This window comes from Symphalangus syndactylus, chromosome 17 (assembly GCF_028878055.3).
Source record: "Symphalangus syndactylus isolate Jambi chromosome 17, NHGRI_mSymSyn1-v2.1_pri, whole genome shotgun sequence".
Lineage (NCBI taxonomy): Eukaryota > Metazoa > Chordata > Mammalia > Primates > Hylobatidae > Symphalangus > Symphalangus syndactylus.
In genome coordinates this window covers 17,471,431-17,487,786 of record NC_072439.2, presented here as the reverse complement: position 1 = coordinate 17,487,786, position 16,356 = coordinate 17,471,431, and the positions used below count along the sequence as shown (strand labels likewise).

Here is a 16,356-nt window from a genome sequence, read left to right as displayed (position 1 = left end):
CCTGCTTCCTGCATTTAAATAACTGAGTTTCCTATTTGCTGCCACAATAAATTCCTCCAGACTTGGCAGCTTAAAACAACATAAGTTTATCCTCTTGCAGTTCTGTAGATAGAAGTCCAGGATGGCTAAATGACTTCTCTGCTCTGGGCTTTATGAAGCTAAAATCAAGGTGTTGGCAGCTGAGCTCTTAATGGGGGGGCTTTGGGAAGAATCTGCTCCAAGCTGTCATTCAGGCTGTGGTTGGCAGAATCCAAGTCCTCGGTATTATGAGGCTGGAAACCTGTTTCTGCAATGGTTGCCAGCTGCACTTAGCTCCGGAGGCCTCTCTCCTGTCCTTGCCTTTGAGCCTGTACATGTCAGAGCCAGCAACGCCACAACAAATCCTTCTTGGGCTTGGAATCTCTCTGGATTCCCTGTCTGCTACATCTCTTCACAATTTTTTTTTTTCTTTTTAGAGACAGGGTCTCCCTCTGTCGCCCAGGCAGTGGTGCAATCGTAGCTCACTGCAGCCTTGAACTCCTGGGCTGAAGAAATCCTCCTGCCTTGGCCTCCCAAAGCACTGGGATTACAGGCATGAGCCACTGCACCAAGCCCTCTGTCTGCAGCGTCTCTCTTCTGCTTCCAGCTGGGGAAAGTTATCTGCTTTGAAGGGCTTGAGTGACTAGGCTGGACCCACCTGGATAATCCAGGATAATCTCCTTATTTTGAAGTTTGTAACTGTATTAGTCCGTTTTCACACTGCTGATAAACTGGGCAGCTTACAAAAGGAAGAGATTTAATGGACTTACAGTTCCACATGACGGGGGAGGCCTCACAATCATGGCAGAAGGCAAGGAGGAGCAAGTCACACCCTTCCAAGGTTGCCACTGCGAGGAGCTGCTGACAGAGGGGTTTGAACTCACTTCCATTTGACTCAAGAGCCCAGGATCGAACTCAGGACAAATGGGTGGTGCCCCAGCGCCAGTGCTGACCACCAGTTCCTGAGCAGGTTCTTCCCCTGCAGACCCACCCACTGGTCCTCAGTGCCCCTGGTCCCTGCCAGTGAAGCTTGCAGCTCCCAGATAAGTGGCTCCCTCTGGGATCCCCAGACACTCAGTCCTGGCTCCATGACCTCTGAGGGGCCCAGAGCTGGTACCTGGGACCTTATGACCCCAACAAAGTAGCCGGCAGTCCCTGTGAGCACCACGCTGATCAGGACACCCAAAGCAATCCCTGCGATGCCTCCAGCAGGAATGGTGGCCCTGAGTAAGGCCGGCTGCAGGCCATCCCCAGGAACCTCTGCAGGAAAGAGAGAGAGAGGGAGAAAGAGACAGCTAGAAAGAGAGAGAGAGGGAGAAAGACAGAGCTAGAAAGAGAGACAGAGGGAGAAAGAGAGAGCTAGAAAGAGAGACAGAGGGAGGGAGAGGAAGAGAGAGGTGTCAGTGCTGGGGCTCTGGGTTTCAGGTCCTCAGAGCTGTTCCCTCCATGTGCTCAATTCGAACCCTCCTCTCCCCCCATTTTACAGATTGGGAAACCGAGGCCCAGGGAAAGGAAGAGTCTGGACCAGATAATAAATATAACACTCACAGATGACAGGAATAATGTCTGGTAAACTATATTATCTCATTTATTCCTCAAGACAACCCTATGAGGTAGGCATTGTTAATATCCCCATTAAAGAAACAGGCACTGAGAGGTTAAACTACCCATCCACCATCACACATGGGGTAGAGTTAGAGTTTGAAACATGTTGATGCCAGAGCTTACACTCTAAACCTCCACACTATGTGGCCTCTGAGGATCATATTCATCCATTCCTCATTCAACAAACATTTATTTAGCACATACTGTGTGTGCCAGACACCTTTTTAGGCACTCGAGGGATATTGCAGAAAACAGAACAGACAAAATTCCTGATGTCCTAGAGCTTACACTTTAGGACGGAACTGAGACATAAAACACACAAGGGCCAGGTGTGGTGGCTCACACCTGTAATCCCAGCACTTCGGGAGGCCAAGGCAGGCAGATCACGAGGTCAGGAGATCGAGACCATCCTGGCTAACACAGTGAAACCCTGTCTCTACTAAAAATACAAAAAATTAGTCAGGCGTGGTGGCACACGCCTGTTGTCCCAGCTGCTTGGGAGACTGAGGCAAGAAAATAGTTTGAACCCAGGAAGCGGAGGTTGCAGTGGGCCAAGATCGCACCACTGCACTCCAGCATGGGCAACAGAGCGAGACTCTGTCAAAACACACACACACACACACACACACACAAAATGGAGCAAATATATAAAGTGATGACGAGCATTATAAAGGAGTAGAATAAGATGCTATTTGAGGATCTCACAGGAGGACCAGACTTAGTCTGGGGAAATCAGGGAACACATCCTGGAGGAAGTGACATTTAAGCTGAGATCCAGAAGACAAGTCCAGGATCAGCTAGTAGAGGGGTGAGTCTCCTGAGCAAAGTGGCCAGCATTCATTCATTCATTTATTCACTCAGCAAACTGTTCTAGGCACTGATGACACAGCAGTCAACAAAACAGACAAGGTCTCAACCCTCATAGATCTGGCCCCCTAGATGGAGAGATTGATGATGAATATTCAATGTAATAATTAGGGCCTGGCATGGTGGCTCACACCTGTAATCCCAGCATTTTGGGAGGCCAAGGCCAGTGGATCACCTGAGGTCAGGAGTTCAAGACCAGACTGGCCAACATGGCAAAACCCCGTCTCTAATAAAAAACATACAGCCAAGTTCAGAAGGACCACCCAACTGACCTGCAGACTTACAAGCTGTAACAAATTCTTATTGTCTTGAGCCACTGGGTCTGGGGGGGATCATTTTATGCGACTTTGTTGAGGTATTATATGATTGACCCAAGCCCCAGAATCCACTTATATCAGGCAAGAGACTCTGAGCCATTGTCACCATAGCATCTCGACACCCACCTGAGATCCAGATCTTGCCATTGACTGAGCCGCGGAGGTGAGTGAGGCTGTTGGAGGCCTCACACGTGCACCTGCCCTCCTGGTCCAGAGTGACCTCAGAAATGACCAGGTGCTGGGTGGCAGGGCCTGGCCTTCTGTCCATCTCCCAGTGGTACTGGGCAGGGGGGTTTGAGTCAGCAAAGCAGGACAGGGTGAGGGCTGCCCCAGCTGTGACCTCTGGGTCTGGAGGGTTGACCATGTGAGGGTCTGAGCCATCTGCAGAGAATTGAGAAGGTCAGGCCAGAGGGAAGAGGAAAGGCCTTTGTCCATATCACAACGCATTGGCCATTGTCTAGGATGACCCTCTTCCACCCCCCTCCAGTGCATAACTGCATTCGACGCTGTTGGCCATCTCCCTTCCAGTTGCTTTCTTGTCCTCTACCGCCACCACCACCTCCCCATACCATATTCTCTACTTCTACTGTGCAGCTAGAGGTATCCTTTTCAAAGCTTGTTCAAACCTGTGTCACATCACATCCCTTCTCTGCACAAACCCTTTTTTGGCTGCTGTCTCATGCAGAGTAAAAGCCAAAGCCCTCACCGTGGCCCACAGGCCCTGCACAGCCTGTCCCATTACCTCTCTTGGGGCAAGACAGTCCTCTTCTTCCTCACTCTCCTTCCCTTTACTTCAGCCACTATGACCTCCTCTCTGAAAAGCACACTCCCACCCCAGGCTTGGCATTTGCAGTCTCCCTTCCACAAAAATCTCCCCTTGGTGCCCTCTCTCACTTTGTCCAGGGCAGACACTTCCAGCTTTGCCAACAGAACCAGCTAAACTTCAGCCCCTGCTTCACCCCTCAACCACATTCCTGTGCACATCTCCACCCATCCTTTATCAGGCCCTGGACTCACATATAACTTTGACGAGAGTGGGGTTGCTGATGCTACTGGTGGCTGAGTTCCAGCTCTCACACTGATAGACTCCCGTGTCATTCCTGGTGATGTTCCACAGAGTCAGTGTTCTGCAGTCCAGGGACACCTCCCTGTGGCCACCAACGAAGAGCTTCTGGCCATTGACGTACCGGTGGATGGCCACAGTGCTCCTTAGAGAGAGGCAATGCAGACTGATGGAAGCCACATGCTCCACTGGGGCTAAGTTACTGGCTGTGACATTGGGCTGAGGAAGTGTCTCTGCAGGAAAGTTAGAAAGAGGTAGAAATGCTGAGTCCTGCCCAGATCATGGGCTTAGAGAAGAACACCCTTAGGGAACACCCTTAGGGCTTAAGGAATTCAGCAAACTTGCCAATCACCCATCCATGCACCTGTCCCTAAGTCCATCTACTCTCCACCAACTCAGCCTTTCCTACATTCATTCACCCAATTGTTCACTCTTCCAGTCACCCTTCTATTGATCCAACCACGCATTTGTCCTTCAATCCACCCATCTATCCATCCATCATCCATCCATCCATCCATCCTATCCATAAATCTATCTTCCCATCTACCTACCCGCCCAGGATGCATACATGCACCCATCTTCTCAATCATTCACATTTTTTTCACTCATTCATCCACCCAATCATCTTTTCCAATCACTTACCACCCACCTAAATTCGCTCATCCATCTATCCCTTCATTTACCCAATCACCTATTCATTCATCCACCAATCCATCCATTGATCTTCCCTTCTGTTTGTTTACTTAATAAATTAACACTTCTGGAGCACCAAATATGCTCCAGGCTTTGTGCTAAATGCTTTACAGACACAATCTTATATTCTCATGCTTATATTTCAAGAGAAGAGTGGATTTTAACCCGTTTCACAGGTGATAAAACTGAGCAAACAATAAGAAGAACCTTCATCAATTGAGTACTTACTTTGTAGTAGATGTTTTATGTGTGTGATTCATTAGACTTCACAACAACCCTGTAAATCCCCATTTGGAAAATGAATAACCTGAGGCTCAGGGGTGATCCATGACTAACCCAAGATGAGGACATTGATCAATGGGGGCAAATGGGATTCACGCTGCCCATCTGCCTGCCTCTTTCCTTTCTCCCTGACCTGCATTACACCCAGGGTGATCTCCCGCACAGCTGAGTTGTACCCTCTGTAGCTCCTATGAATCACCTTGGTGTTGAGATGCACTGTGCTATAACATCCTTTTATTCTCCTAAGTCATAATCACACCATACAAATAAGAAAAGGATCTCAGAAGGGTAACCATTGAAAGCAAAAATTTTCATCCCTAAATAACTTTTATACCAATATTTTTAAAAATTTGGAGCAAGATACTACTCGGAGAGGCTGAGGCAGGAGAATGGCGTGAACCCGGGAGGCGGAGCTTGCAGTGAGCCGAGATTGCGCCACTGCACTCCAGCCTGGGCGACAGAGCAAGACTCCGTCTCAAAAAAAAAAAAAAATTTGGAGCAAGATAGCACAACTCTTCTTTATAAAGGAAAATACGTATGCAGTAATTTATAAGAAATAGATACTGGGGGCCAGGCACAGTGGCTCGTGCCTGTAATCCCAGCACTTTGGGAAGCCAAGGCGGGTGGATTACCTGAGGTCAGGAGTTTGAGACCAGCCTGGCCAACATGGCAAAACCCTGTCTCTACTAAAAACACAAAAATTAGCCAGATGTACTGGTGCATGCCTGTTATCCCAGGCGGCTGAGGCAGAAGAATCACTTGAACCCAGGAGGAGGAGGTTGCAGTGAGCCAAGATCGTGCCATTGCACTCCAGCCTGGGTGGCAGAGTGAGACTTTGTCTTAAAAAAAAAAAAGAGAGAGAGAAGAAAAAAAAAAAAAAGAAATAGGTACCAGGAATGAACCTGTAAGAGGGTATAATAAAATATTAGCAGTGGTCATTTGAACGTAGAGTTTTTACCCTTTTCCTTTTTAAAAATATTTGTATTGGTAATTTCTCTTACACTGGATATACAGTATGTGTTCAATAAAGAAATAATCAGAATGTAGGATGTAATATGGCTCTATATTAATTAACAGAAAGATATTAAAGATTAAAAGATGAAATTTAAACAGTTTAAACAATAATAAGTATAGTCTAGTACTATTTGTTGTTTAAAAATACATATATTTGGCCAGCCACAACGGCCGACACCTGTAATCCTAGCACTTTTGGAGGCCGAGGTGGACGGATCACTTAAGCCCAGGAGTTTGAGACCAGACTGGGCAGCACAGCAAGACCCTGGCTCTACAAAAAGGACAAAAATTAGCCCAGCGTGGTGGCATGTGCCTGTAGTGCCAGCTGCTTGGGAGGCTGAGGTGGGAGGATCAATTGATCCCAGGAGGTTGAGGCTGCAGTGAGCAAAGATCAAACCACTGCACTCCAGCCTGGCAGACAGAGTGAGAGCCTGTCTCAGAAAAAAAAAAAAAAGACCACACACATATATTTGAATGTATATACAAAAACAGAGGAATTACAGAAGCCCTGTGACTTTTTCTGGGAGGCTTACTGTGGACAACATTTTTTGCCTTCTTGCCCATCTATATGATTTACTTTTTCTACAATTATTGTGAAATTTATTTAAAATACGAAAAAGGTGGCATATAATATTTTTAAAGCAATCCTGTCAATGAAAAATCATTTTGTTGGTTAAAGAATGTAAAAATTTATTCTGCATAACACAGGTTAGAAAAATCTTGCTGAATATATAAAGAAGTGAAACAGCAAAGAAAAGAATTCTAAAAAACGAAACCCAACCCAAATTCACCAATGAAGTCCTGGGGCAGAGAAGAATTTTTCTCTTATTTTTTTCTTTTTCTTTCTTTTTTTTTTTTTTTTTTTTATTTTGAGGATTTTACCATTAACCAATAACCCTCAACCCTGGCTTCATACCTGAGACAGTGATGATGGTGTCCACACTGCTGTGCAAGCCGGAAATGGAGTTGGAGGCCTTGCAGGTGTAGACCCCTGAGTGTGCCCTGGAGAGACTGGGCATGAAGAGGGTCTGGCGCTCCCACATGGCGACCCCATTGAAGCTCCATGTGTGCTGGGCAAGGGGGTGGGAGTAGGCTAAGCTGACCAGAGTGAGGTTGGAACCAATCACAAAATCTGGGTCCAGTGCGGTCACAATGGGGGTATCTGGGCCATCTGAACAAGGAGAAAGACTTCCTAATTAGGAAGAGCATGAGAAGTAAGGACCACCGCCCTAGATTGTGCATTTCAGCTCAGTGTTGGAAGCCTGACACGTTGAGGAAAGCACACAGCACCACAATGTAAAAGTTTGTGGAAGGAAGGAAGGAGGGGGGGGAGGGGAGGAAGGGAGGAGGGAGGGAGGGCGGAGGGAGGGAAGGAAGGAAGGAACGAACCATGGCTGGCGGTAGCCTCCCTCTTGTATCTATTACCCTCCTTGATCTTTGAAGACTGTCAACTCCATGAGGACAGGGATATGCTTGTCAGTTATGTTAACTGCTTTGACTAGAAATAACACCCAACACGCACAGCACACAGTGGATGCTCAGTAGATGCTTTCCCAAAAGTAGAGAGACAGAGGGGCAGAGAGAGAAAAACACGTGGGTTCAAGTTCTTATCTTTCTTCTCGACCACGGTGAGATCTTGGGTGAGCCCTTCCCCTTTCTTAATCTCAGTTTTCTTGTTTGTAAAATGTGGTGTCTCTGAAAGTCCTTCCAGTTCTGCAAATATTTATGTTGTCCAGTCTGGAATTTCTGGGATCTTGGCTTCCTACAATCTCCATCTACCTTTGTACCTGAGATTGAATGGGTCTGAAAGTCCTTAACTGGGTACATAATAGAAACTCAATAAATGCCCCTTAAATAAATAAATGATGATGAACTTTTGAGAGAATAGTCATTGTAAACGTCTATTAAGCACTTAGTGTGCAGAGTAGTGGAAAAGAATAAAGAAAAAAAGAGAAAAAAAAGAAGTCCTTGCTATGTTCCAGGCACTATTCTAAGTTCCTTAAATGAACTAACTCACTTAATCCTCATAATCGCCCAATGAGATAGATAATATTATGATTCTCACTTTGCAGATGAGAAAACTGAGGACGTAGAAAAGTGAAGTGAGTTGCCCAAGGACACCTAGCTAAGAAACAGCAGGGACGGCTGGGCGCAGTGGCTCACGCCTGTAATTCTGGCACTTTGGAAGGCTGAGGCAGGAGGATTGCTTGAGCTCAGGAGTTCGAGACTAGGCTGAGCAACACAGTGAGACTTTGTCTCTACCAAAACTTTTAAAAATTAGCCAGGCATAGAGGCATGTGCCTGCGATCCCAGCTACTCGGGTGGCTGAGGCAGGAGGATTGCTTGAGCCCAGAGGGGCAAGGCTGCAGTGAGCTATGATCCAGCCACTGCACACCAGCCTGGACAACAGAGTGAGACTATGACTCAATAAATAAATAAAAGAAATAGCAGCACTAGGATTTGAACCAAGACAGTCTGTAGAGTCCCTGATTTAAACGCTAAGCTATAAATCATGGATGAACCAGTAGATGGTTGGGCTGGAGGTTCTGTGTGGATCAGAGGTGAGTCGGAGCAGAGAAACCCAGACTTACAAGCCACGCCAACCACAAGGGCTTCACTGAGCCTGGATCCCAGGTGGTTCCTGATCTCACAGTGGTAAGTGCTGGAGTCATTGCATGTGACTGTGGGGATGGTGAGGACCCTGCCATCTCTGGAGATTACTGGTCCATCCCCTTCCTGAATCACATCAAGGTTCAGAAACCACTGGAATGTCCCGTCATTGTTTGGAGAAATGCATGTCAAATTCAAGGAGTCCGTATGCTCCACAGGGGCCAAGTTCTAGGCTTCCACCGGGGGCTGGTGCAGCTTCTCTGGTGAGAAGGAAAGAGAAAGAATGGGTTATAGGACAGGGCAGCATCTGGAACCCTAGGAGTCATCAGCAGCAGGAATAGGCTGGGGACCTTGGAAACACCATTGTTGGCTTTGCTGTTTCCAAGATGACCAATTAGAGCGCACGCGCACACACACACACACACACACACACAGCCAACAGCTCTACTTCCAGAAGTTCTTAAATGTCTAGAGATCCCAGATCCTCTCCCCAGAAACACACCCAATAACACACACACCACACGAACACCTACATATTGGTATATAATTTCAAGGGGTTATGGGTCACTCTAAAGACCAACTTTAGATTTCAAGTGAGGAATCTTTTACCTAGATTACAAATTAGTAAATATCTTTCTTTTTTGAGACAGGGTCTTGCTCTGTTGTTGCCCAGGCTTCAGTGCAGTGGCACTAACACGGCTCACTGTAGTCTCGACCTCGCGGGCTCAAGCGATCCTCCCACCTCAGCCTCCTGAGTAGCTGAGATCAATGCATGTCACCATGCTCAGCTACTTTTGAAAAACTTTTGTAGAGTGGGGTCTTGCTGTGCTGCCCAGGCTGGTCTCAAACTCCTGGGCTCAAGTGATCCTCCTGTCTTGACCTCCCAAAGTGCTGGGATGACAGGCAGTAAATATCTTTCTTGAAGTCAACTTAGAAATACAGGTTGAAAGTTACACATTTATATAACTTTTGACCTAACGGTACACTTTTTAAAAGTTTTATTGAGGTATAATAAGCAAATAAAAATGTTATATGTTCAAAGTGTACAACTTGATGTTTTGATAGTTGATCTCTACAATCAAGGTAATTAATATATCCATCACAGGCTGGGTGTGGTAGCTCATGCCTGTAATCCCAGCTCTTTGGAAGGCTGAGGAAGGTGGATCACCTGAGGTCAGGAGTTTGAGACCAGCCTGGCAAACATGGTGAAACCCCGTCTTTACTAAAAAATACAAAAATTAGCCAGGGCTAGTGGCACACGCTTGTAATTCCAGCTACTTGGGAGGCTGAGGTGGGAGGATCTCTTGAACCTGGGTGGTGGGGGTTGCAGTGAGCCGAGATCATACCACTACACTCCAGCATGGACAACAGAGTGAGACTCCATCTCAAAAAAAAAAAAAAAAAAAAAGGAAGAAAGGAAAAAAAACTGCTGGATGCCTGCTTAGATTGCTTGCACTGCAAGCTTTATCTCATGTACTACTGGTACCACCCTGTGCTGTAAAGACTATTAATATCCCATTTTACAATAGGTAAACTGAGGTTTATGTTGGGTAAGTGAGTTGTGAAAAACCAAGTTGTAAGTGGGTGAATCATTTTTAAACTCAGGGCTATATGACTCCAAACTTCATAACCACTGTGAAATAAATATTATGTAGAAAAATCTATTTTTAAAAAATCTCAGAAAATGAAGCAGGCACAGTTTTCCCTATTCCATTCCCTGAGCACAGTTAAAAACCTTGGATATTATCACTTCTACACTGCTGGTGGGAATGTAAACTAGTACAGCCATTATGGAAAACAGTGTGGAGATTCCTTAAAGAACTAAAAGTAGAACTACCATTTGATCCAGCAATCCCACTACTGGGTATCTACCCAGAGAAAAAGAAGTCATTATACAAAAAAGATACTTGCACACGCATGTTTATAGCAGCACAATTCACAATTGCAAAATCGTGGCACCAACCCAAATGCCCATCAATCAATGAGTGGATAACGAAACCGTGAGATATATATATATATATATACATATATATATATATATATATATGAATGATGGAATACTACTCAGTCATAAAAAGGAATGAATTAACAACATTTGCAATGACCTGGATGAGACTGGGGACTATTATTCTAAGTGAAGTAACTCAGGAATGGAAAACCAAACATCGTATGTTCTCACTGATATGTGGGAGCTAAGCTATGAGGACACAAAGGCATAAGAATGATACAATGGACTTTGGGGACTTGGGGTGAAGAATGGGAGGTGAGCGAGGGATGAAATACTACAAATAGGGTGCAGTGTATACCGCTCAGGTGATGGGTGCACCAAAATCTCACAAATCACCCCCAAAGAACTTACTCATGTAACCAAACATGACCTGTACCCCAATAACCTATGGAAAAATAAAATAAAATAAAGCAATGGAGAAAAAGTCTCAAAAATATGCACAGAACATCATTGTTCTATGGGATTAATATCAAGCAGTCTATCACAGGTGTAGATAAAGAATAAATAAATAAATAAATAAATAAATAAATAAATAAATACAAACAAATAGATGACTCGGAAAGGAGGAGAGAATATGGCAGACTGGCTGAGGATCTCAAGACCGGAGAAAGGACATGGTGGTGAGTTTTCTAGACTTTCTTTGCGCCTCACAGATGCCAGACTGGGAGCTGGAGAACCTGGCAATCTAGAAATGCCAATGAATGTAGATCCAAAAAAGGCTCAAGCAAAGCCTGCTCTAGCCAAAGGACAGGAAGAGGCAGCCTGACAAGATTTGCTAAAGACAGCAAATCTTTAGAAGATAATCACTTTGCTGCTGTAATACCCCACAGAAAAGCCTGGACATTTACCCTTGCTAGCTATACAGAGACACCCATCCCCTCCACCAGGCTGAATAAGCAGCTGGAACTGTCATCCTTGCCCAGCATTAACGAGCACCGACCCTGCAGTGTCCATTGAGGCCACTAGGGAGCAGTAACGAGGCGTCTCTGCCCCTTCTGGGCAAGATGGTATCAGAGGATGTCTCAGTGGGAAGCCTGAACTCTCCTAACTGCGCAGAGTAACAGTTGCCCCGCCCCACCTGGAATGTCAACAGAGGCCAAATGGGGAACCTGGACCTCCACCCCCACTGGCTGTAACAAGATGGTACCCCTTTTGCAGCAAGATGTCAGAAGAGACCTGCTATAACAGACGATTTAAATGAGATCCAGTGTCTCATAATATCCAAAATGTCCAGAGTGTCATTGAAAATCACTTGTCATACACCTACATGTAATCCCAATACTTTGGGAGGCCGAGGCGGGAGGATTGCTTGAGCTCAGAAGTTCGAGACCAGCCTGGGCAACATAGTGAGACTCCATCTCTACAAAAAAAAAAAATTGACTGAATGAGAAAGACATTCCTGAAATTAAATGAAGAAAGACAATTAATAGAGATGACACGGACTGTTGTTGATGTTTTCTAACTTGGTCTTGAGTTTTCTAGGGGATTTAGTCGTAGACGTTTAAAGTGTCCCTCTCACAGTACACTTGTTTATTTTTTGTGTGTTTGTTTGTTTTTGAGACAGAGTCTCACTCTGTCATCCAGGTTGGAGTGCAGTGGTATGGTCTTGGCTCACTGCAACCTCCACCTCCCAGGTTCAAGCAATTCTCATGCCTCAGCCTCCTGAGTAGCTGGGATTACAGACGTGTGCCACTACACCCAACTAATTTTTTTTTTTTTTTTTAGTACGGATGGGGTTTCACCATGTTGGCCAGGCTGATCTTGAACTCCTAGCCTCATGGGATCCTCCCACCCCAACCTCCCATAATGCTGGGATTACAGGCATAAGCCATCACACCTGGCCCACAGTACACTTGTTTATAATGGCAGACATTCTTAAGGCTTTTGTCTGACCTGTGACCAGTTTATTTCTACAAAGAGAGCCATGCTTTAGGACAGCCCTGACCAGGAAAGACGTTAGGTTTGGATGTGTCAGTCAGGTGAGACACACAGGAGGCAGCACAACAAAACACATGAAATAACAGGGGCAGTTTATTACCCACAGATTCCAGAGAAGACAGAGCAGCACATCTCACAGAGCCAACAGGAAGAAGGGAGTTGTCTGGGACACCCACACTCAACCAGCGGGTAGGGAGCAAGAAATAGAAAGTGAGAGACCTGTGGGCTGATGCTTTTATTGGGGTCTAAGGAAACTGCTCAGGCAGTTTTCCACAGAGAATTCTAACTGGGTTTAGAGCCAGCAGGCACAAGTTGCATGGAGTCACACTGACTGGGAGGTGATCACTGTGGCATATCCGCACAGCCTATGCAGGGTCTGGGGGTCGGGGGACAGTCAGGTGAGTTGTATCTAGCTGTTGCGTAAGGAGGTGGTTAACAGGAAGTGGTAGTGTAAGGCAGATATCTGGATCTGCCACATTAAGGATCTGGGGGGAGGTGGAGACCTGGAAACTGTGTCAAGGGTGAACAAGCTTTTCTTACGGTATGAGAGAGTCCAGCTTATATTCAAAATAGACACTGAGCCAGGCATAGTGGCTCACACCTGTAATCCCAACACTTTGGGAGGCTGAGACAAGAGGATTGCTTGGGCTCAGGAGTTTGAGATCCGCCTGGGCAACATAGTGAGACCTCCGTCTCTACAAATAAAATTTCAAAAAATTAGCTGGGTGTGGCTGCACGTGCCTATAGTCCCAGCTACTCGGGGGACTGAGATGAGAGGTTCACTTGAGCCCAGGAGTTCGAGGCTGCAGTGAGCCGTGATTGCACCACTGCGCTCCAGCCTGAGTGACAGAGTGTGACCCTGTCTCAAAACAATAAAATTTCAAAAATGGATACTGAGTTTCTATAAAATTATAAGAATTCACTACACTGATGTTAGAATTGTCTTAAAAGAATCTTAGAGCAGCCAACATAAAAATGCTTCAATGAACAATTACAAACACTTGAAATAAGTGTAAAACCAGAAAGTCTCAGCAAAGAAATAGAAGATATGAAAAAGAACCAGACGGAAATTTTAGAATGGAAAAGCACAATAACAGAAATTTTTTAAAAATTCAATGTTTGAGCCCAGCTGCAGAATGGAGATGACAGAGAGAAAAACGGGTGCAGATAAAAGTTACCAAATCTGAACAACAGAAAGAAAATAGACTGATAAGAAATGAAGAACAGAACTTTGGGACCTGTGGGACTTTAACAAAAGAGCCAACATTCATGTCATCGGAGACCCAGAAGGAAAGGAGGAAGCGGGTATAATGGTTGATTTCCCAAATCTGGTAAAAGACATACATCTATGGAATCAAGAAACTGAGTAGACCCCAATGCCAATGTGGTCATCAGGATTCTAAATATAGTCCTTCCAGATTTCTGTTCCTGATTGTTCAATCAAATGCTAATCTAGGTATTGCTTTGAAGGGATTTTGTAATTAAAGCCCAAAGTCAGCTGATCTTAAAATACAGATCATCTGGGTGGGCCTGACCTGATCAGGTGAGTCTTTTAAAAGCAGAGCAGATGAGAAAATCAGAGAATCAAAACACAAGGAGGATTCAATGCCTCCTTGCTGTCTTTGAAGATGCAGGGGTCAATGTGTGAGCAGGGTAGAGTGGCCTGCAAGAGCTTAGAGCACCCGCAGATGACAGCCAGCAAGGAAACGGACCTCAGTCCTACAACTGTAAGAACCTGGATTCTGGCCAGGCATGGTGGCTCACGCCTGTAATCCCAGCACTTTGGGAGGCCGAGGCAGATGGATCATGAGGTCAGAAGATCGAGATCATTCTGCCTAACATGGTGAAACCCCGTCTCTACTAAAAATACAAAAAATTAGCCAGGCATGCTGGCGGGTGCCGGAGCTTGCAGTGAGCTGAGATCGCCCCACTGCACTCCAGCCTGGGTGACAGAGTGAGACTCTGTCTCAAAAAAAAAAAGAACCAGGATTCTGCCACCATCTGAATGAGCTTGGACATGGGTTCTTTCCTGAAGCCTACAGGTAAACCCCAGCCAACTCACATCACACCTTGATTTTGGCCTGGTGAGAGAACCCAGTTGAGGACACTTGGACATCTGAGGTACAGAAACTGAAATAGTAAATGTTATTCACTGTCTTAGTTCACCCAGACTCTGCACTAGAATGTAAGTGCAATTCGTTTATTATTTATGTATTTATTTATTTACTTTTTTGGAGACAGAGTCTCGCTCTGTCACCCAGGCTGGAGTGCAGTGGTGTGATCTCTGCTCACTGTAACCCCGACCTCCTGGGTTCACGCTATTCTCCTGCCTCAGCCTCCCGAGTAGCTGGGACTACAGGCGCCCGCCACCACGCCCGGCTAATTTTTTGTATTTTTAGTAGAGACGGGGTTTCACCGTGTTAGCCAGGATGGTCTTGATCCACTGACCTCATGATCCACCTGCCTCGGTATCCCAAAGTGCTGGGATTACAGGCGTGAGCCACCACTCCTGAGTGCAATTAGTTTATTTTGGAGAAAGCATTGGCAGAGGTATGGGAAAGTAAGTAAGGGAAAAGAAGGAAGCCATATAGAAAAATTAGCTCTATAGAAAACTGGAGGTCACCTCTGAAAACTGGTATAAAACACACCTCTGAGGGCCAGGCGCAGTGGCTCACGCCTGTAATCTCAGCACTTTAGGAGGCCGAGGCAGGCAGATCACCTGAGGTCGGGAGTTTGAGACCAGCCTGAACAACATGGAGAAACCCTCTCTCTACTAAAAATACAAAATTAGCCCGGCGTGGTGGCACATGCCTGTAATCCCAGCTACTAGGGAGGCTGAGGCAGGAGAATCACTTGAACCGGGGAGGCGGAGGTTGCAGTGAGCCAAGATCGTGCCATTGCATTCCAACTTGGGCAACAAGAGCGAAACTCCATCTCGAAACAAAACAACAACAACAAAAAAAAAACCACCTCTGAGTTGTTCTCCCTAAGTTCAGGGGAATATATCTACCAATTCCTTCTTGGTGTTAGTTAATGGTCACTCCCAGGATGTTAATTTCTCTGACATTTTCGGCCTGCCCTCAGTTGGGGCTTGCATCCTCTTGTACTCAGAGAAATCAGAGAGGCACAGACACTCATGGAGGGGGTTGGGGAAGTACTCACCGCTCTCTTTCAGTCATTTTGAGAATTTATCTTCTTTCCTCATTCAGTCATCCTAAAAGTCCTGTGTGTCAATATTAAATTACACCCACTGAAAGGAAGGCGTACATTTCCATTTCATGGCCTTTCATTTTCTATTACTGTCCCCTTCATTCCACTCCATCTTATTATTAGAATGATTCTACCAGTGTCTTTCTGGAAAATAGGTGTAGGAATAAATTTATTTTAAAAAATAAAACAACATCTATGCAAAGAGGTCTTAAAACCTTAATAATTAGTTCTATACAACAATTAACTCAAAGAAGTAATGCTGAATGCTTTCCAAATGCATACTGACAATAAGAAAAAATTATCAAATACCCACATTTGCATTTTTTCTAGACACGGTTACAGACCTAAATCCCTCAGTTGATCAGTTTGAGGGACCGAATAAATCTCTGTTATCGGTATAGCAACAGCACTTACTTGTTTTGTAGCAGTCAGGGCATATTGAAGTAAGATCAAAGAAAAAATAGAATCTCAAGAAATATATTTTCTCAAGGTAAACCCTCACCAAATTATAATTGAATGATTGGTCTGGTATAATTTTAGTAGAAAAATTATAGGAAAAAAAAGGACAAAATATGATAATTGAGTTGTCAAAGATCAACTCCTAAGCAGCTAATTTAGTGTTCAATAAAACCCAAAAATGCAGAAGCATGATTTTCCCATTTATAGTATGTTACATACTATAAATGAGTTATTTTAACCAATTTAGAAGTAAGACCTGGCCAGGCACGGTG

The 16,356-nt window shown here is 45.2% G+C and overlaps 1 protein-coding gene across 1 annotated transcript; it reads right to left on the bottom strand.

Annotated features, from left to right (window-relative positions):
- Positions 1-913: 913 nt before the first annotated feature.
- Positions 914-12,403, bottom strand: LOC134732826 (carcinoembryonic antigen-related cell adhesion molecule 5-like). Its single transcript, XM_063619950.1, has 6 exons — positions 12,371-12,403; positions 8,451-8,697; positions 6,776-7,030; positions 3,825-4,103; positions 2,934-3,188; positions 914-1,278 (listed from the first exon to the last, which is right to left on the bottom strand). Exons 1-6 carry the CDS (start codon positions 12,401-12,403, stop codon positions 914-916), a joined length of 1,434 nt encoding a protein of 477 aa, XP_063476020.1.
- Positions 12,404-16,356: the final 3,953 nt, after the last annotated feature.

Bases quoted from the DNA above. Each gene is read 5' to 3' on its own strand.
- LOC134732826 (XM_063619950.1), bottom strand. From the start codon at position 12,403: ATGGCTCTCTTTGTAGAAATAAACTGGTCACAG. The intron at 4,104-6,775 runs GTATGAAGCCAG...ACTTTCCTGCAG, and splicing joins CACCATCATCACTGTCTCAG to AGACACTTCCTCAGCCCAAT. The intron at 1,279-2,933 runs GTGGGTGTCGAG...TCTTTCCTGCAG, and splicing joins TGGCAAGATCTGGATCTCAG to AGGTTCCTGGGGATGGCCTG.